The 22,754-nt window shown below is 41.1% G+C and overlaps 1 protein-coding gene across 2 annotated transcripts in view; it reads left to right on the forward strand.

Annotated features, from left to right (window-relative positions):
• Positions 1–22,754, forward strand: part of LOC122769410 (aminopeptidase O (putative)) — a 73,657-nt gene that overhangs the window by 25,859 nt on the left and 25,044 nt on the right. For both annotated transcript variants that reach the window (XM_044025927.1, XM_044025928.1), the window contains exons 9-14: positions 238–340; positions 435–542; positions 1,095–1,138; positions 3,526–3,586; positions 7,728–7,790; positions 9,338–9,424. In XM_044025927.1, the coding sequence (XP_043881862.1) occupies positions 238–340; positions 435–542; positions 1,095–1,138; positions 3,526–3,586; positions 7,728–7,790; positions 9,338–9,424 (466 nt within the window). The remainder of the gene's footprint in view (positions 1–237; positions 341–434; positions 543–1,094; positions 1,139–3,525; positions 3,587–7,727; positions 7,791–9,337; positions 9,425–22,754) is intronic.

Here is a 22,754-nt window from a genome sequence, read left to right on the forward strand (position 1 = left end):
GCTGACGGTGTATTCTTGCTCTGCAGAAAATGTGGTTTCCTGCAAGTAAAATGTCTGTAAAAAAAAGGGGCTAAAATAAAAATCTGTGCTCAGGTTCTTTCATACCATTCCACACTGATTTGCTTTCAAACTTCTGACTTGCATGTGTTATTTACCTACCTGTTTACTCAATGTCGTCTGTCGTGTTACCAATTTTATCCTTCTCTGTGTTTCTGTGCTCTGTTTGTCCTACTACAGACCCAACATGGACAACACCGGTCAGGTTAGCGAGTCTGGCTCCTCTACAGTTAAACATGCGCTCAACCCTGACAAAACCTTTATGCAAGTGCACTATCTCAAAGTAAGAGGCCCATGCAGTAAAAGCAGACAGGAAATGACAGGAAAACATTTGACTGATGGGTCATGTCTGTTTTTTTGTCTTGTCCTTTGTCCAGGGCTACTTCCTCCTCAGGTTTTTGGCCAGTCAAGTGGGTGAGCAGCAATTCATCAGCTTCTTCAGGCTGTTTGTGAACAAATACCACGGGCAACTCATTTTGTCTCAGGTGAGTTATTTCCACAGAAATAACACGGGCTGTTATAGGCCACTGTGGAAGGATCACATACGACCTGTTCACACTGCGCAAATCACATTTTTACATTTAGTATCTAAAATGTGTTGAATTGCAGCTGTTTTAATTTGACCTGTCTCTTAGGGCATTCCCATAATTGGAGGCTCTTGCAAGTTTCATTGCCACAGTTACAATAGTTGAAAATACTCCAGCTTTGCAAATTGATGACTGTACCTCAGCTAAACCACGTATGTTTATTTTGCTTGTGCCATGAGGCTGATTGATTACACCTGGAAGTGTGTGTGTGTGTGTGTAGGCTATGTGTAAGAGTGTGTGTGATACATGATGAGTTCCACCTGGCTCCTGTTTTCTCAGTGGCAGGTTGATCCTTGGTGTTAAATAATGGATGTTACATTAAACACTGCTTGACCTTGTACTCCTGACTTAAAATCAGGTATGCCTGTCTCTTTCTTTTTCCTTTTCCTCCCACATCTACCTAAATGCCTCTGTTTCTGTCTCTCTTTTTTTTTTTTTCTTTTTGGACAGGATTTCTTGGTAATGCTGCTGATCACTTTTCCGCACATGGCGAGGTATGTAAGTGGCTTTGAATAAAGCTCACAGTATGATTCATGAATTATGAGAAATGCCTCGATGCACTGAACTTTGGTTTGGCTCTGAGTAGTTGTATCCTGTTTTTCATGGTCCAGAGAAATTAAAGAGATATGTTATTCATCAGTTTTCTGTTTAAACATAGCATGGGATTTTTGTTACAGATGTCGGTTGCTCACCAGCATGTGTGTGTTTGGCCACTCTTCTTTGACTAACTTGGTCCTGCCAGGAAAAGCTCCCAACACCAATCGTGTTAAACGAACAGTCTCATCCACTCTCATATTAATTGAAGTGTAAAGGGATAACTGCTCCTCCTGCTCCCCTCCTCTCTAATTTTCTCCCTCCCTCTCTGCGCTCTTTTAATCATTCAGTTCTCTATTTCTCCTGATTGCCTCATTAACCTCTTCCTCTGCCTGTCTTGCTGTTTCTCTTTTCACCCCATCTGTCTTTCACTTTCTTTTTTACACTCAACCTTACTTTTCTTACTCTTCCTCTGTACTTCTTTGTCTGCTCTGGATATTGTTTTTTCCTTTCCTGTTGTGGAGTCTGCCACTGGACTGGCAGACATTGACTGAATTAAACAAAGGGAACTAGGGATAGTCAATACTTGGATCGGATGCCTCTTTCGCTATACAGCCAAGTAGAAGAGCAAGGGTTGAGATTAGAGTAGACACTCCAGACAGATTGCATTGTCGTATTCTGGCTGAAAAATATATTAAGACTAAACCTGTTTATTTTAACATCCTTTTTTCCAGGAATCATAGTTCCATTTTCTAAATGAAGGTTTGTTCTCCTGTATCACTATAAAGATGAATAACCAGTGAACTGAATTAAAGTTTCCTATTTCAACATGAAGGAACTGGTATGCACATGTCTTTTTTTTATGAGACACAACACTTAATTCCATCTAGACGTGTTATTAAACAATATGACAGGTAGTGGATTAACTGTATTAACCTTTTCCTTGCCACAGAAAACAACGATCCTCCTATAATCCCATGTAATCCTCTCTGGTGTCTCCCTGTTGATATGGCAGATGTTTAGTCTGCGTGTACTGTATGTGGGTTGACTCCACATGCCAGGAGCTGAAATTTTCTTTGTGGTTGAGTCCTCAGTGACGTTTTTAATGTCTAGTTTCTGGACACATTGGTGCTTTATTGGGAATATTACCTCTCCTAGTGCACAGTAAAGTATAAAGAGGTTTTTATGAGCTTCAATTTGTACAAGTCCTACTTTCCATCTGCCAAAGTTTTCAGCAAATATACAATAGGAAATTATGCAGTGAGACCCACATTTTACGACGGTGTGTGGAAGCACGGAGCACAGACTTGACCTTGCGGCAGAATTTTAGCCTCTCTAAGCCATTTTTAGCCACACTTGCATTGATGTAATGCAGTGTTTGCAGGCAGTATATTGGTCTGTTGGTTGAGCTCTTGAAATGAAATAGTCAAATACCTCTTTTGGATGGATTAGCTTTAAATGTCACCATTGAAATTTGAAGTCTGCACAAGATAAATTAGCCTTGAATTTCAAGGCTGTGAGATGCCGTCATAGTAGACCTACGCCGTGTCAAATAAACGTGCGGTCGTCACATTGTTGAAAAAGAAATGTGTCTGTCCTAATATGTTTGATAAAATGTTATCAGAGAGTCGTCCAGGTTCAGGGCAGTTGCTCATTGACCCAGTTAACCTTACGCTGTTATCTCATCTTAAAGCGATGAAAAGAAATATCTGTTTAGAATTCAGCACGTCTATAATGGCTCAGTTTGAAAAGCATGACCAATGGTTAATGAGCATACAAAAGCATTACAACTTCAAATAAATATACAGTAATATATCTAAGTGTGGAAATGTATGCACTGCCAGTCAGGATTAATGATGTGCTGTGTATTTACTCTTCCACTCGTGTGTTCTTTATATACTACATAATAATAATACTTGCCTGTGGAGTATTTGTTTGCATTCACCATTGTCTCTGAAAGCAAATCCTGGCACACTGTGTATGTTCTGTGTGTGGTACAGTGAATGGCCGTTTTCATTGCAAACCATCCACTTTGACCCCTCCACAGCCTCTCTCTGTCTCTCTCACACACACATGCACACACATGCACACACATACATGTATGTACAGTATATACACACAGTGCATGCAAACATAGAGACCATTTAACTGTCAGTACATGCCTGTTTGCTTGTCCTTGTACGGGAAGGTGGGTGTGTTTTGTTTAAGGTGTTGGCCTAAACCTCGAGATAGCCATGACCCTAACAATATTTTCCCAGAGCCATGTTTTTATAGGTCGTCTTGGGCAACAACAGTCATTGCTATAATAATAGGAATAATACTAACACTTGTGCCATTGTGTTTTCAGAGAAGGCCTCACCCTCAGTGCTATTTATGCTGACTGGCTTGATCGACCGGGCATTCCAGAGGTATGAGGAGTTCTTCTTTCTCTATTTTTTTTTCCTTTTTCTCGACAATTTGATCACATCATACATATTTATTTAAACACGTTTATATCAAAAATGGTAAGAAGTAAGGTGATGTATGAAAAAGGTAATTACCACTTACGAAGACTGACTAGAGGTTCATAAATCAAACTGGACTAACATTTAAACTTACATTTTACATTGATTATAACTAATCAACTAAATTACTTAGGGTTTTGAAGTATCAGTATTTCCAAAAATATTGCCCCTGAGTTCATATCATAACTGAAAATGTTGATCTAATCTTAATTATTTCATAAAATAATAATTACTCAAGTTATGTTTGTACTCCTGTTTGTTTCTTTATCATTAGCATTACCAAATGGTTATTTTGTGTTAACTGGTTGGCTTCACTGAGGAAACTGTAGCCTAATTTGTAGGTTTTGAAAGCCACACCAAGGAAACATGCTGAGTGCAATGTGATAAAGGAAGGTTATCATCATTGACAGTAAATCAAAATGGTGTAGGATCATCCCATGAACCAAATTTCAATGTGGCCTTTTAAGTTTATTTTGTTTATTGCTTTTTCTGGATGAGTTTGTTTTTCAGCATTTGCACTTTGATGACAAGCATAGCATCACATTTGTCAGTACAGAGCAGCTGCAATAGCAGTGTAATGATGTTGCCATAATGAAAATGATGTCTCACATTCAAAGCAAATGGCTACACCATAAATGATGTGTGACTGTTAGCTAGTAAGTAGGCAATGATGGCTTTCCTGATTAAAAACTCACAATATATTTGTTGCTCAATTCAAATTCAGATTCAGATTTGTCAAGTCCCTGTCACAAAGATATGATGATGTCCTTCATTCCACTGGCAGGCATCACTTGCTGTTCATATAGCATTGCAATTTCATGAAAGTGCTAATTGTGCAGTTCATATGATGATTGGGATGTTGAAACATTATCATTAGCTGTGTGACCAGGCTGGTTCTGTGTCTTTACAAGGCGAGCGTTGCGCTCAAAGACCCATGGTCAAACGATACTAGGATTGCGAGCTACGCACAGACATACACTTATGCAATCAATCCACTTTAACAGCTTCTTCAATTCTCCCATCTCCATGGTAACTGATCTTAATTATAACTGTGCGTGCATGTGCTTTTGTGTGTGTCTGTGTTTGTGCTTGTGTTATTGTCTGGGTACCTTCACCTTGTAGATTATGTGATGATGTAACTGGAGCCTTCAGGGGCCTCTGAGGGTAGGAAGGACAGCATGGAGGACTGCTTTTTTCTCACACCTGATTGGGTGATGGCTAGAGTGCTCTCACGGAGGCTTTTTTTGTGTTTGAAGTGCGAGTCAGTGGCTAATAAGATCAGGCAGATCGATTGAAACCTTTTTACAAATGCAAGTGCTCGTGTATTATGTACACTAGACACAAACACATTTTTTAAAATCTCCCCTCCTCCCTCTGCCACTCTCTGCCTCCCTCAACAATGTGCTTGATTTGGAGAAAGGCAGGAAATAGTTTGGCCTAATAATAAACAATGACATTCACCAATCCCGGAGTAAGAGATGCGGAATGGGAAGGCCAGTACTGGCCTATTTTAGACCTCAGAGTTTAGATGAGTAAGCACTCCCTTTGGGATGATGGATCTGGGCTGCGATACCTTGTTTAAATAAAGACTACCCTTTATTCACCACAGCTTTCAGCCTGATACCTTCCTGTACAACTTTATATACGGGCCTTTTCTGCCTAGGACATTAATAATTGTTTTTTATTGTGACTTATCATCAGACTATATATGTATATTCAAGTTCAAGCATTGGAGCGCAGACTTTCTCTGTTGAGATTTGATGTTAAAATCTCAATTCAGGCAATAATCTAAACTGAATGACACATTTATTAAGATAACATTTTTACTTCAAAATATTCCATAAGCAGTTTAACAGTGAACTCATAGAGGAGAGGAGGAAGAGACGGAAGTACAGTAGCAGATATGAGTCATGTGACCTCACTGTTGAGATGTGAAGGTTGCGCCCGTGTGTCAGTGTGCTTTTTACGAAAAGGAGGAGGCTGCAGTCCTGGCAGCCAGCAACCCCCATTGCTTATTAGAACATGGTCTTTGGCTGGTGGACCCTCTGCCTCTACGGTCTACTGACCCTCTGTCCCATCAACAACTCCATTAGAGTGCACAGGATAAAGAGCTGCACCGACATTAATGCATTTAACTGATGAGGACGAGGATGAGGAGGAGCACTGAAGTGTGACACAAGTGTATGTGTCGTGAGAACCCGCCCATGATGCACTGCTTAAATACTGTGCCATTGACTTAAGACCAAGTTTTTTTTTGTTGGTCAGTAGCACAATGGCTTTCTGCTGCTTCGAAAATGGCACCAACATTGTTCCTGACCGCACCTCATTTTAAGACCAACACATCCACAGGTGCACTGGGGACAAAAGTGCATTCGCTACCCCCATGAAGTGGGCACTGTGTGGGAAAACGACAACTGCGCTGTTTGGAAAACTAGCAATGACACCTGTGCCGGAGTTTGCACAGCTTCGCTCCGGGCATGACATAGGGCTCTGTACGTTACAAGGAAAAAAAAAAAGTCTGAAAACACCAAACTGTTGATTGACCAAACTCAGACACTGGTGTGTATTACTGAATAACCTCTGAATATCTACATGTAACCTAATCCAGATTCATCAGACACTACACAGACAGGGGCACATGACAAAGAGAGCATTTGAGGTAGACAAAAGCCTTGCTATTCAGGGAATGGCAGTGGGGATCAAGGCAGCAAAAGAGCTATGTGTGGTATCCTGTTACACAATGCCAATTTACTGTTTCAACACTCACCACATTCTATACAGCCCCCTCCAACACCTTCATCTCTCTGTACCTCTCTGTGTCCACCTCTCCCTCTCTGTCCTTTGCCTCTCCATACACCTTCGTGCTATTTTCTGCTGAAGTACTTTTGTGTAATACACAGAGAGAAGAACTGAACTTTGTGTGTGTGCCTATGCTTAACAGTTGTGCACAATGTGTGCTGCTCGGAATTCCTGTTAAATGTGTATCGTGGCTTGTGCAGTGAGAATGTGCTGTAGCACTGCTGTATCTCACTTGTTTGTGTGTGTGTGTGAAGTGAAGTGAAGTGTTACAAGGATCCTGTTTACATGCGCTCTGGTCTGAAACCATGTGTGTCTCCTGATTCTCCCCACCAACACACACACACACACCACAAACATACACATTCAATACATACATTACCTATCTGAGGTGTGAATCACATCGCTTGTGCAGTAGCTCTGCTAAAAGCTTAATAAGGTCAGCGAGTAAGTGCTTTATGTTTGTGTGCCTACTATCTGCTCTCAGCGTGTGGGTGTGCATTTGCAAGTGTGGCTATCTCTCTCTCTGAATGTGTGTGTGTGCGTTTGAGCTGCAACGAACGATTATTTTCATAATCGATTAATCTGTCCATTTATTTGGTCCATAAAATGTCAGAAAATGTTGAAAAATGTTAATTTGTTTTTTTCCAAACCTCAAAATGATGTTCTCAAATGCCAATTTTTTTTCTTTCTAGTTTTAATGATTTCTTTGTCAAGTTAAGCAATGAAACCAGAAAATATTCACATTTAAGAAGCTGAAATATCAGAATACATGTTTTAATTATTAAAAAAAAAAAAAAAAAACCCTCTAAAACCAAATAATCGATGGTGACAATAGTTGACGATTAATATACTAATGGATTAGTAATCGATTGATAATAATCATTGCAGCCCTAGTGTGTATGTGTATGTGTGGAGGACAGGGGTGGCTGTCCATCCTGTGGTTGTAGTTGAAGTGATTTTTGTAAATGAAATCTCTTTTTTCCTCTTCTCTTCTCCATTCTTCCTCCTTTCGCGAGTTTCTGTCAGAGAAACAAGTGATTGCGCTCCCACCTTCTCCCTCTCCTCCCACCGCTTCTTTCTCCCTCCCCTTCCTGCTCTCTCCCTTTCTCTCTCTCTCTCTCCCTCCCTCTCTTTCTGTCCTTCTTCCTCTCACTCCCTCTCTCTCTCTCTGTCTCTGCAAAGCATTCCACTCTGTCCTGATCACTTGCCCCCGGCTCACTGCTTTCCCTTCTCGTCTGTCGTTCAGTGGCTGTATGAAAGGAGCGCCGTGTGGTCACAGTCGAGGCTGGTGGAAGAAGTCAAAGCTGAGGTAAGCACTCTCTTCTTTTTTTTTCTCCTTTTCTCTCCTTTTTCTGTCCCTTATTCTCGTCTTCTTCTGGGAGTGGCAGACAGACTTGGGGGCAGCTCTCCTTTAGATTTAAAAATGTTGCACCTTAGACTGCCGGATCTGCTTCTCATCACTCTCTGTACCTTCAGTCTGTTATTTCCCATACATTTTGTCCTGGCTGCTTCCTCTCTGTTCTTCCTCTTACCTTTCTCTTCACAGTGTTTGATATCATTTCTTATCGGTCCATCTCCTGCCCTTCATCTACCGCTCTTTTGCTCATTCTCTCCGTCAGCCTCTCCCTCTGTCTGTCTCGGAGTGAAGAGTGGCACACAGCGCTGTGCATCTGTTGCGTGTCATTCTGTGCTGCCTATCAGATTTCCTATAAAGGTCCCATGTTGTTCTTAATTGCCTGTTTTCTGATTCTGCCTCTTATCTGTCAAACTCAATACATTTGAATCAAAGCTGAACAGAATATCTGCCAAATATATGAGAAATATATATATAAAAAAAACATTCTTATACTATTCGTATTCTTATACTTTACCGATTACATCTGATACATGTCATATACACCTTCATGCATATGCTGTTGTAAGAAACTGTACTTTTTAGTATGCGATTGAACTGTATTATATGAAGTCTACATATAAATTAAAGTGGATGGGAGTTTTCGGTGAGTGTAGATGGATAATGTTTGGCCTTGATAGTGACTGGCTGTTTAATGGACATCTGTAGCGAAGGGAGTTGCTGCACTCCAGGCTCAGTCACAGAAACATACTTTCACTATTACTCTTTTGTCTTAGCCGGCAGTTTGTGTTTGTTATATATGGAGCATGAGTGAGCGCTGAAAGGTTAGAATTAATGTGCGTGTGTGAGCGAGGGGGTGCTTTAGATGGACGTTAGTGTGTGTTTTCACTTAACATTCTAACGTGGCTTGAATGCTTGTGGCTCCGTCTATGTGTTTATGTGTGTATGCTTGTGCGTGTATATATACATGTTTATATATTATATATATATATATATATATATATATATATATATATATATATATATATATATATATACACATGTATCTTTGTGGGGAAACTTATAAATCATAGGAGGCAATGACACTTTTGAAAAGTGAGGACGTTCTGGTTTGTCTTCAAGATCTGTCACACCATATGGGTTAAGACATAAGGGGCTAGGAAGTGGATTATGTCTAACAGGGTCCTCGCTAAGATAGCTGCACAGACATCTGTGTGTTCGCTTAAACCTGCGTGACTTGCCACTTCAGAGATGGAAAGTGCACCATAAGTCTGTGCGCATTTACATTCTGTTGTAGGTGTGACCACTCATTCTTTGTTTTTGTTTTTTATTCCTTCTGCCTTTGACATTGTTACACCTTTATCATCACCTCTGCATTGGTTTTCTTTGTCACTGCCCAATCCCTGTCACTCAGAACCGGCTATTTTGTGTCTTTTAACCTCTACTCTCTCGCTTGTTTTTCCCGCCTTCCCCGCCTCACCCCACCATGCTCCCCCCTGCAGGTTGTAAAATGGATTCTCTTCAGTCAGAGTCATCAGGGGAAGGGCAGAAAGCGAAGGAGAACAGAGCCCAAGGTGAACTACAAAGAGGTAGGAGGCACTTTACTGTATTAAGGCCTACATCTACCTTCCCCCTGCTTTAGTCTAAATCTTGCTGGTGTCCGTTCGTCCTTTGGAAACCTTTGCCTCCCACCCTTCTGTTTTTGCTTTGAGAAAGTAGCTGTAATCCCTGAGCTGCACAGTATTTTAATTTATCGTACGACACAATTATATTCTACTGATGTGTTGTGTCTACAAAGACAGACACATATTTGACCTGTTTAAGAGCTTGTATACATCACATAATATTATGTACTCTGCTCTGTGTCTGACTGAGGTCATGGTCAGTGAGAACAAGTCTGTGTTTGTCTGAGGGGTATTCAGAGTGTAAACATGGCCTTGATACTAGTTTACAACCAAAAAAGGTGAAATTGCCAGAAAAAATATGGTTTTGTCTGTTAATTAGGGCTCTCTGGGGACGGCTAATCCCCTCCACACACACACACACACACACTAATTGACAGACTCACTTGCACACAGGCCTTCATCATTAATGAATGCACACTGATCTATAAGCCACAGAGGGCTAGGAGTCATTAGTGAGAGTAAAGCAGCTTTTATATGCCACTTGCAATATGATCAGATATTCTATGTGGACTTAAAGAAACATTTTGCACAACCGCTCATGTCTTTGTACAGAACATTTTTATGACATGAATTGAAGTTGAAGTGATTAAAGTGCCTGTGGGGTGGATGGAAAAATATTCATTCAAGAATATTGTATATATCCAGAGACTTTTTAGGGCTTTAAGTTTCCTTTTAACACATCATTTCAACAGATGTAATACAAACTTAGTTCATGGGCAAATGTATACACTGTGAGCTGTACCCGAAATTCAGAGAGAAACCTCAGAATCTGTTGGAACCTGGTTTCTCTGCATTAGATTACCTCTACCTTCAACCACCTGATACTTTCTGTCTGGCATATTTACAATGTACACACACACACACACAAATACACCTACTTCTAAAGGGGGCAGCAAAAGGGCCCCTTCCTGTGGGTGCTGAAATCAGCCTCATGAAAGAATAGCCAATTACTATCCACTTGGCCATACACAATAGTGAGAAAAAGGAGGGAGGGACGAATAGAGCGAGGGAGCAGGGGGATGTAGGGGTGGAGGAGTGGGAGGTCAGCGTTTGAAGTTTCACCATAAAAGCCATCCTGAAAGGAAACACGAAGTGACCCCTCCTCCCCCTTCTATCCACCCCTCTCTTCCTTGTGGCCCAGCCCACTCCGCTCTTCTCCTCTACATCTCTCACCCCTCCCTTTGTTTCTGTGTACAGAAAGTGCCCCATGGATGGACCAGGTGTATTTTATATTACTCCTTCATGTACTTCAAACAGCCCAATCTCAACTCAACCCCTCCTCTCTTTATCCACCTCTCCTCCCCATTTACCAGCCTGTTGCAAGGCTATAAATCACTAGGAAGACCTGATGGGCAAAAGAGGGAAAAACACATGGAGAAGGCAGCAAAGACACAGGAGACAGGGAGCTGGGTGGGGAAGAAAAAAGTTGGGATAAATCACAGATGAAGACACAACAGGAGGGTGCAATGGTAGACTCAGAAACGTGATCAATTAAATCACCACAGTGCACGCAAACAGTCTCAACATCAATAAACTAAATATCAGTATTATTTTTAACGTGAAATTCACAAATATGGTCATTTTTAAGAAGCTTCCCGTTTCTAATGTCTGCAAATGCTTGTGCCATTTTTTTGTTTTCACTTTTAGAAACCGTTACGTGTATGTGCATGAATAATGTACAGGTGAGATTATGTTTGCGTGCAGAGCTTTGAGGCTTGAGTCACAGCTTCCAGCTCCACAAATGCACACTGACACTGGTGGAAATGGAACATTTGGGATTTTGGTGAATTCATGCGTAGTTTCAAATTTATTTTTCAAAGATGTCTTTTGGAATAGATATAATACTTTATCAGTAGCCACTTAAATAAATGCATTTAGGAAACGGCTTATCAAAACCACAGTTTTTTGTTGTTTTTTTTGCTACCTATGACTGGTTTCCAGCAGTAGATTTTTGACATTCTTATCCTGTTAAATCATTTATTTATACTGGAGTTTAGTAATGGAACTTGGGTCATAAGTGCTAAATAAATAGCAAATTAGCTTTTCTGAAACAAATTTAATTTGGTGTTGAAATTACTGTATGAAAAAGGATCAAAACTGGAAATTGGTATTCTTGAATTAAAGTGAGAGTATGTACAGGCCCTAGTGATGGGTTAGAGGTTGATGTCTCTGATTTCTGCAGAGGTTATGAATGTGCTGTGAACAAGAAATTAAGAGCTGAGTGGATATTTGAAGAGATGAGAGAAGCACATCACTGGTAAGAGTGGTTAGGAAGAGAGGAAGGAGATGGTGAGCGAAGCAATAGAGAGAGGGCAAGACTTTTAGTAGGCAGGAATTAGCCTAAGCCTGCGTTGCATTAAGCACTAATGGCATCATGGATGATTAGGGAACACGCACATGCACATGCACATACAAAAACTCACACACACACATAACTATAGATGCACACAATTCTAGAGAACCAGACACCCCCTACAGAGCAGCCCAAAATCTGGTCAATTTAATAGAGCCACAATTTATTACCAACTTCCTCCCGTCCTTGTTTTTGAGGCAGTGCTTCAATTTCACAAGCATCTCAGCGTGCACATCTGACTTCTTTTTTTTGACAACATTTGTAACTTGGATGTGCTTGTGCAATGATAGTGCACGTGTCCAGTGTGTGTCTGCAGAAGACTGTGGAGGGATATTAGTCACGCCGTGTGGTAATGGGCCTCATTTTGCTCTCATTTTCATCTGCGGTTTCTGTAATGACAGGGTCCGTTTGCCTGTAGGGGAGAAGTGCTGTAAATAGCGGGAGACGGTGGTCAACTGTTTTTAGCAACAAATTGCTCCCTTAGTGAGGAGTTTGTGAGTTGTAATTGACCTGGCTCTTGTATTGATCAACTGATTGCCCTCCAAAGAATGCGATCAATAGGTATGATAATATGTCTAAACCTTTCTTAAAGCAGCAGCACCAGCAGTGCCATAGAGTACATTCAATAGTCCCAGGCTTCAACTCACAACTCATTTGTGAAATGGTTTTAATGGCTGGCAGATATAGCAAGGCCAAAATAACGTTATTTATTGAATTCTCAGACATAATGGTCACAATTAAAACTACACAGGTCCACCAAAAGTTAATGTATGTGTGTGAGTGAAAATGTGTGTTGACATGAGCCCTCCCCTTGATAAACAAATGCCAGAAATGATGTAAACCTGAATTGTTCAACACAAATCTTTTCTTAACTGCACACTTAACCTCTATATGAATCAGCAATAATGTGATTCAGTGTTTTGTATTGCCCCCAACCTTATCCTCAGATTTGTTTTTACCACATCAATGATTTCAGTCTTCATAACACGTACTGCGCAACCTGTGCAGATTGTTCCCAGAGACATGAGGGTGATCTCAGAAAAGGGACATCTTCCTGTCTGCCATGGTAACTTAACATGCGCAGAAAAGGTGGCGATGAGTCAGCTTCAGTCTCAGTGTCACTCTGCCACCTCATTTGCACCTACGTCCATAGCACTCTGCACCTTCTCAGTCAATGGAATTGGTTATTATAAAAACATGGACCATCAGGTTTGTGTTTGTGGTGTTGAAAAATGTCAACAACATCAGCAACAGGAACAGCCTGTCTTTAACCTGCACTTTTAACTGTTGAGTGTCATCTGGTGAAATGGACTGGGTTCAATTTACTTGAGATGTGCCTGCTTAGAAGGCAAAATGTCAATATATTCTTCACTATTTAGCAGTTGAATTAGATTTTTGCCAGAAGATAATTATTCGTTTTAGAAAATGGCATTTACCAGTTGTTGTGACATTGTGCAATTTATGTATTTTTTTCCCCAGAAAGTTCCAGAATTGCTTTTAAATGGACCTCATAGTGAGATTGTGTTGTCAGATGGTCAAACATAGATCTTCTCAGTCTCATGTTGATCAGCTTTTTTTTTCGTTTTTTAAAAAAAATTCAACTTTGCATTAATGCATACACTGGCAGCAGTTTTCACTCTTAAATTGAATCACGGTCATATTATACCAAACCTGATGATATGAGTTTGATGTTTTTTACAATCTGTGGTTACATTACCTCCATGACGTGCATGGCTGTTGTTGATACTGCATATCTATGTCAGCAGCTCATTGTACAAATGATAGCCTTAAACTCTAATAGTCTGAAGCCAGAAGCTGAGGTATCTCTAGTAAGAAGACTTTGCTCTTTTTAGCAGTGCAGATTTGCCATACTGACACAGAAGCCAACTTCTATTTCAGGAGATAATTTAAACCTACAGAGAAATGAAGTGGCGACTGGAATCCCCTGTGTTAAGTGGAGGTACACTGTTGATGGTAGAAGAGAGGAGTTAGTGTTGGTAACCGGAGCCCCTGTGGGAGAGTAAACACGAAGCCATGATCAAAAGCCTCTTCAGTAGGGTGGGGTTTGCAGGTGGCCTACGCTACTTTGCCAAAGCTTTTGTAAGTATAGAGGGTGGGAAAAAAAACATGGAGAGCAATGTGCATATTGTATTGTTCTGTGCAGCAGTCATTCATAACTTTGATTGCTGTAGACGCAGCAGAAGAATAGGAGATGTACAACAATTGACAATCCATGTTTTGCCGTCATAGACTTTAACGATTTATACACATGTGTAATAAATTGCTGGTCATAACAAAAGAGCTTGAGTAGGCAATTACTCAGCTGCCTTGTCTGTTTCTCTTTAACTAACTACATCTTCCCCTCTCTCAGTTTGTTTAGAGTTTGACCAGTACCCATGAAATAAAGCGTATCCGCTTAGGAAGGAAGTTTTTGTTACATCTGTGTTTTTCCTTGTTTTCTTTGATAAGATGTCTCTGCTTCACATTTGGCAATTCAAGGTCGATCTTCGAGTAGTTCTGAAAATGTCTCATCTAACATCTGGTTTTCCTTCATTTTTGTTTTCCTATCTTTAGTGTCTGGTCTCCTGGTTTACACTGTCACCCCATCCTACTTTTCTACTCTGTCTTTCTTACACTTTTTATACTCAGTCCATCTCTTTCTCTCTCTATTTCTATTCGTTCCTCCCTCTGTGATTTATTGGCAATGAATCAGGGATGAGGGAGATGGGAACATTCAGGGAAATGGCTGTTTCCGGCCAGACTTCATCACATCAGGATGGGAAATGGTTGGAAGAAAGTGTGTGTGTGTGTGCGTGTGCGTGTCTGCGTGTCTGTGTGTGTGCGTATTTCTCCGTCATTAAACCAAATGGGAATCAGCTCAGGTTGAATCCTGCTCTGTGAGCCACAATCCTGTCATTGACAGTAAATGAGCTGAGATTTTGCACTCATCAACTTCACAAAATAGGACCCCTCCCACCCGCCTCGACACCATGCACTATTTGAACAGAACTTTATATTGGTGTACCTATAGCTATAGGGTTATGGTTATGGTTAATTTTAACTGTGGTTCACTTTGAAGCCGTGGACAGACAAGCGGATTTAGAAGGCTGAGTAGTTACTCATAATGGAAACTTGGATTCCCAGCCAGGACTGTAGTCAATGACCAATATCTCAATTAGAGGTCATTTATGAAATGATATAACATTACTTGGCTTCCTTCTCTCAGCCAGTATCTCCTTCCACTTATGATTCTTTGCCTTTGGTGTGTCATAGGCAGAAGCCACTAATAGCAACTGAGTTTGTTTTGACACTTGACTGTGCTTTTGTGGCTCTTATCCATAAATACTCACGTACTGTTTGAGAGGATTCTATGCAGAAGTTAGTGGTATTAGTAGAATCAGAATGCTCTGCAGCATAATTGCATAATACAGACTTTACGTGGCCAAACCATGTCCACATTTTATGTCTGAACTTGTCAGAATGTCCTGGTTCAGTTTCAAATTCACTCAAAACCAGTAACATGTGGTCCATAAAGAGTGCTTCTTTGCAACATAATAAAATAAACAATAGAGTATGAAAGCAATGTAGTAATAAAACACAGTCCTATTACCAGCCGAATAGGACTGAGTGAATTAAGCTTGATCTACTATCACCTGTGATAATGAGTTTTGTCATTTTCAAAAGCAGACAGGGGGTTCATGGACTCTCCTTTTCGTCTGAAAGGAGGAGGAGCTATAATGAAATAATAAATGGATGGTGAATAGATGAAAAGATTAATGCTGAAATTTTACTTTAAACTGCAGTATATTGGTCCCCTAAAAACCTTGATTGCACTCAGCAGGAAAAATTACAAGTCTATTTAGAGGCTACTGGTTTTCCTCTCCTGTTTCTTCAGTCACAGCTACTGTCTTTTGCCTGCTTCCAAACACATCTGCATCACATACACATGACAGGTTAGCTTTTGGCAGAGATCCTTATTATGTCACATCACCTGCTCTGAAGAAAAGTAAAAGTCTTGATGACAGTCACCAAACAATAATGCCACCCTAAACTGTGAGGGACACAAAAGTTGCATGTGTGCTGCCTCTTTAATGGACAGATGGATGCGAGTCTCCTCTCACTGGTGTGAATAATTGGAACTTAGCTTGAGAAACTGTTGTGAAGAAATTGAAAGGGGAAATGAGTGGAACAGCAGCAGCAGCAGCAGTAGTGCAGATGTGCAAACCATTATATTATGACACCAGTAGATTGACCCACAACAAGGACAGAAGTACACACACATGGTAGCTACAAAAGAGCAGATCACAACATTCCTCTTGAGTGCACTAGAAAGAGGATTCCTGGAGGCTCAACTCATAAGCTCAGATAGAGACCAATCACATCAACAAGAGGGGATAGAGGGTGAATCCAAGACATTTACAGAAACAACTGCAGGGGTTGGGTAAAAAAACAGATCAATAAAAGTATTGTAGTGGCTTTGTCATTTTCTGCAGTATCTCTTTGAAAAGTGCAGACTGGGCAGAAAGATTGTGCGAGAAATCAAGGGATCAGTGTGGCAAACAAGTGCTGTTTGATTCAGCCTTCTCTCATACCGGCTTCGGAATCGATTGAGCATTACCTGCCAATAAAACTGTCCGGTCTGTTTGTGTGCCTGTTTGTGTAACTATTTGAGTTTGTACCTTTTTGTTTTCCATCAAGTCAATCAATCACATTTTCTTTGTACAGCCCATTTCATACAAAGTAGTAACACAAATAGAATAAGAAATATATAAGGATAAGACACAGTAGAAATTGTGCATCCATTAACCACCTATGCAAAAACACTAGGAGCAGCACACAGCGAGAGGAGAGATTATGATCGATAACAAGTATGTTCAAGAGACCAGAGTCTGAAAATCTGAGGATTTCTGAGTGTTTCTGCACAGTAAGCAGGTCCTCTTGAAGCTAGACTATTAAGTGATAAGTGACAAAACGTTGGATGTTTAATGTATAATCATTAAATCAAATTAAGCCACATACACTTAAAGAGACAGGATATCGCTGTAAAAACTGAACATATGAAGTGTATTTATCTGACAGTTTAATCGCATCAGGCTCACCTTGTAAAAACCTCATTACTGTTAATTTTTTTTTTTTTTTTACAAAAAGCTAAGTACTAAAAGCTACAGTAGATACCAAAAAGCTTATGGAAAAAGATGAGTTAGAGGAGCAAGTTGACCTATCAGCACGTGTCGCAGATGGGAAGAGAGGAGAAAGAGGAGATGGCTTAATCTTTGCCATGTTAATGAGGGAGGAGCATGACAGAAAGAAAGTGAGATGGAGTGAGCTCAAGCGCGTATTTGTCTCATTTATCACTCAGCAGCAGTTCTGTTGTTGGGGTCATCTGAAGCTCACAGCCTGTCTCATCTCGTCCGAGGACTCCCTATTGTCTGCATGTGTGTGTTCGTGAATGGGATGTAGAAATTAAAAAAGAAAAAAAAGAAAAAAAGGACGGAGGCATAAAGGGATCACTAGTCAGGGTTGACGATGCAAACAAGCTTTTTCGTGGCAGGCATGAAGGAGCTCAGAAATACCACTTAGTCCTTCATGACTCTCAGGGGAACTCTCCTATGCACGCACACACAAAGACAAGGTGAGGAGAAGAGTTTCGGGTGGGGGGTAGAGGTGTTTGGGGGTAGTTAGGGGTAGTTATACAGAACAAGACTAACAGGCTTCTCACTGAAGTGGTCAAAAAGTACACACATACACACACGCGCATGCATTTTGAATCCCAGAAGCATTTGAGTGTCATTAAAGTGCAGCTGTGTTTGTCTTTCCAGCACACATGGAAAATGCATCAGCAAAAGAGAGGGAGAGAGAAAAGAGAGAGAGAGAGAACGCAGCCTGCTGAATGTGGCTGCCACAAAATGTACAAAAACAAGAACTGCACTCCCACAACTGTACATTATTTAGTTTAGAGTGTATTCAAACACAAGTATAGGCATTAGGTATAATGCAGTGCTATAAACGCTCGCTGTAGAGCTGTGGTCACAGTGTTACACCCAGTGACTCCTAAAAGATATTGAGTGTAGCGTCATGTTCAATGTTGGGCTGGGCTGTAAAACCGAGCTGGCTTTTTAGTTGTGGGGGAAATGAATCAATGCTTTTCACATAAAACCTGATTTAGGCAGCATCACGTCATAGCTTTCATAGGTACAGTCGGTAATGTCGCCGTCGTGTGTCTGCGTGCGTGTGTGCACATGAACGCTTTGTGCTGAGTGTTAAAACATCTGTCTTTCCTGGGGTGTGTGTGAACATTACCCTCAGACAACCCTAACGCAATAAGGCTTGTCGAAAAACAGACGCATATAGACACTTAATCCATGCCAAGTAATGGCACATAGATGCCGAATATAAAAGAAATCGCATGAAACCAATAAAATATAATAGATAGGAATCTCATATCTCAGGCCAACTTTTGAGTATGTAAAAACAGGATGACTAGTCTTACATTTATCCTAAATTGCTGTGTTGCTTTCATTAAAAAAAGAAAGAAAAAGAGTTTAAAGTTATTGTTATTGTTATTGAATGAAATGCTCATTGTTTCCTGCAGAATCTCAAGGTGATATCTTCAAACAAAATTGCTCATTTAAACAAGATTCATCCTATTCACTCACACAAAACACAATGACCCAACACCACAGAGGCAATATAAATAAAACTGTATTCTAAAATGACTTCTGAACAAGTCATAATGGGGATAAGGGCATTGTATCACAAGGAAAAAAAGCTGTTTGCACTGCCTTTCACGTTGCCAGGGAATGACAACATGACTACTGCCTTAATCTTTCCAAAGGTCTGGTGTATTGTAGTACTAAGACAGTCAGACAGATGCATGTAAAAACCATTCACTTGTTGCCAGCAGCCATACTGCAGGCGACAGCTTAAGCTCCAAAACACCCCAGTCTGGGAAATAATGTGCTGCCAAGCTGGAAGTGGTCTTATCATCGGGGAGGAGGGAAAAAAACGAAGGATTGTCTTCCTGGTTTTTTTTTTTTTAATGCAAAGTAAACAACAGGTTTTGAATTACTTTCCATCTGTTTTTCTGTCCATGCCTCTGTGTGACGCTCTGTCTTTTCTCTGTCTCCTGTTTCTGTGTTGTCGTGTGTCATGTGGCTGTGTGCGTGCAGCAAATCTTTGTCCACTCGGGCTGCTTAAACCCCGAGTTTAAACCGCACACAGCACACGTACCCTACTATATGTTACACACAACAAATATGGATGTGTCTTTTGTGTGTCAGCCTTGAGACGGCCACAGGAAGACAAACTCAGTCTTTAACTCGGAATCTGTAGGAGAATCCGTATTCTCTTTCTGAATTTGACCTTTCATTTTGATGGCTCTGCCTCTCTCTCTATGCTATCTCTTCTTCCTCCTGTGTGACTCTGCCTGCCAGTATCATCCCTGTTTCCCTTTTTCTGTCTTTCAGCAGAATGTTATCGTTCCACTGCCGAGGCCATTGCAGGTCCATGTTTGCATTTTGCCCCTATTATTGTTGACATCTGGCTAAGCCTGGGTTGAAATGACAAATCTAAGCTCTCTCTCCCTGTGTGTGTGTGTGTGTGTGTGTGTGTGCACGCATGTGTGTGCGCTCTGACATTTTTTGCCTTCAGTGTGTTTGCTGACATTTAGAAGCACAATCACTACAGAATGGCATGGTAAAAATTGCCAAGATTCAGTAGCAGGAGTTACCGGACAAAAGTTTGTTTAACCCTTTACTCGGTGTGTGTCTCTCTCTTTGTGTGTGTGTGCCCTATTCACCCTTATAATTATTATAATCAAAAGCAGAAGACACCCTTGATCATATCTATCCACAGCCCTGTGAAGGAAAGGCTGTTTGGACGGTAGCCACCGTTGTTTTCCTTCTCCTCTGGGATAATATTTAAGTAGGAGCCTCCGGGCTGCGCTCACCCTCCCAAGATTAGGCCAGAACAAATGACGTGAGGAAATTAAACCTGGGCACCCTGCTATTTTCAGCCTTCATCACATTTTATACTCCTGTATTTATTAGTATGTTCGGGATAGGAGCAGTTGTATATCTGTTAAGTAACTGGATGTACCGGAGTGTGTTTGCGAGCTCAACTGAATTCCAACATGGTGATAATTTTGGACTGAGACGTCATCATTGTACTCGGAATCATGTTCTTGGCAGGATGAAAAATCCCCCAAAGCAAGATGTAGTTGGATCACAGGACACCGAGACTCTCCACTGATAGTAATAATAATAATGAGATAAAAATAACACGACCAATTCTGTCAGTTGCTTTAATTTGAGTTAGTTCGTGTGAGCATTTAATCCTAATGGATGTATATGTTTAAAAGAAAATAAAAATGCTTGCTTGCATTTGCAAAGAACAATAAATGATTATGTTTTGGTGACTTCAAACAAGTGCACATGTCACTCACTCAGTACAATGAGGTCTAACGCCCATATTTATGAGCTATGTCGAGCACTGAATACAAGGTATATTTGTTAGTATGATTAATTCTTAGTGGCTTTTACATGGGGTTTGTTTGTCCGTGTGAGTTTGTACCTCGCTGTTCTCCCCCAATGCTCTCTCTTTGTTTAAGCTGATGTCCAGCTGTTTGGATGTGTCACTGCGCTACAAATGCTACGGATATTTGTCTCTCGCACACAAACAGCTCTCCTTTTGTTCTTACTTCTGTCCTAAAGGCCACTGTCTTTTAACTGAGGCTGCATGGGTTACGCAGGGGCAGCCACTGCCTAGACTTGGGTTTAGCCCCCAGTTGTGACTCTCTACGGTTGGTTATAACACATGTGTGAGGTAGGTGGATGTAAGGCCCTTCCAGTAAATATGAAAAAGACACTGAGACAACGAGGAGGAGGCCAGTGCCTGTTTCTGCCTCCCTGTGACAGGAATTATCAAAGACCGTCCTAAGTTGTGCTTTTCGAAATGGTGAAGAAAGGGGAGAAAAGATAAAAGAAAGTGATCTAACTGAAATGTGCGCAGTGCTTGAGGAGTTCTCTGTGTCTCCACTAGGAATGAAACAATAGATAGTGGGAGGGGAAGGAATGGTAAGAGGGAGGCGAGGGAGGAATCCACTGGAGACGGCTAGATTTGTGGCTTCCGCCAAAGCGTAGAGTGCCAGAGATTAATTAAACGTACCCTGTTTTGGAGGTGTGTGTATGTGTGAATGACTGTGAGTCAGAGCCTGTAATGAGAAGGAGAGAAAACACATTAATTGCCTCCATGATCAATGCCAAATTGCAGGAACATAGCATTTTACATAACAAACAGCACACGCTCACAAAAGCGATTATGAAGCAAAAATGTATCTGATGAGCAGCGGAGCACATGCCTCATGCACACATGTGTCCTGTTTGTTTTTTTCCCCCTCTACTACCAGGTCATGTGTGCGCTTTTTTAAGCTTAACCCCAGGTTTGAAACCCCGCTCTGGCCTCTTGCTAAGCCCGCATTGACCCAAGGCCGTGAACCTGAAAGTCATGAGGGTGGGGGTTAAATATCGGGTATTCGTATCCACGCTGGTAGCTGGTCGTCACTCGTTTTATTATACACGCTCAAAGATGTATCCAGCATACTTGAGGCACACAGACTTGTGTGTTTGCAGTGTGCCGCACGTGCCGTGAATATTTTGTTTGCCATTATGTTCATACTCGTGCTTAGTGAACAGTCCTCCCACTTTAACTGTTGACATTCACCGCGTTCGCATCAGAAGGTACGCTGATGACACGGTCGATTCCGACAGTCCTCGTGGTTTCAAGGTCACAGAACTTCAGAACCACGATTTCACCTTTTCATTTGTCCCTTTGTGTCTGACGCACTCAAAAGCTCTCTGCATGTCTTGAGTCTCGACGGTGATTAGTCTGTCAAGATTCAAGAGTTTTGTCACATGCATCGTTACTCTCATATAACCCACAATGAAATGTAACCCTGAGTCACTCTAAGACTGTAAACAATTATTATAAAGAAATATAAAGGAAATCGAGATTAAGAAACTATATTTCTTTTGTCTGGTTTGTCTGGTTATCAATAAAAACTAACCGGCTCCAATTTATCTGATGCCTTAAGATTTGTTAAAACTGCCTGCATTCAGGTTATTGTCATGGAATAGCCAGACCCACACAAAAGAGAAACACTATCAAAAACACGTACACCCTCATCCCTCTCTGTAAGGGTGTGGTAACTGTTTATTGAAGCAGTTTCCAAAGAGAAAAGTAATGCATTGGTGCTTTTGCCAGGTTGTACGCTCTATGTCTGCGTGACATACATTCTGTCATACGCCAATTATCGTGGGTTTTCCGCATGAACCTTTTAGACCACACCTTTAGTTTGAGCCCATACTGACACATGCCCCATATAGCGCACTTTCCAGTCCAGTGGCTGGCGTGCAATGAGGTCTGCTGGTACCTACACACTGACATGTCGGCGCTTAAAGAATACAAGGACATACAAAAGAGAGAAATCACTGCCACTGAAATGGAACGGTAGACTGATGATGAGGGCGAACAGAATGCACACAGTCACACCTGTAGGTCATCACTGAGGTTGTCTGTCTGTGACCACCCTTATCTGTGAGGTCATCACCAGGCAGGTGTGACATCATTTGAGGAGATGATAACAAAAGGAAAGCTCTTTTATAACAGCTGTAATTTGTGACTCAAAGATAACCTTTCAGCATCTTCACCCCGTGTGTGTGTGTGTGTGTGCGTAATCGTGTGCATGAGTGCTTTCTATGGACCATTACCGGAAATTATTTTACAAATCCTGTAATGTCAGCAGGCCACTTTAAAATGTCTTTTTAAGCCGCATGAAACCGCAAGATTGCAGCATCCCGTCCCTGCTGTGTGTGAATTTTATTT

This window comes from Solea senegalensis, linkage group LG5 (assembly GCF_019176455.1).
Source record: "Solea senegalensis isolate Sse05_10M linkage group LG5, IFAPA_SoseM_1, whole genome shotgun sequence".
Lineage (NCBI taxonomy): Eukaryota > Metazoa > Chordata > Actinopteri > Pleuronectiformes > Soleidae > Solea > Solea senegalensis.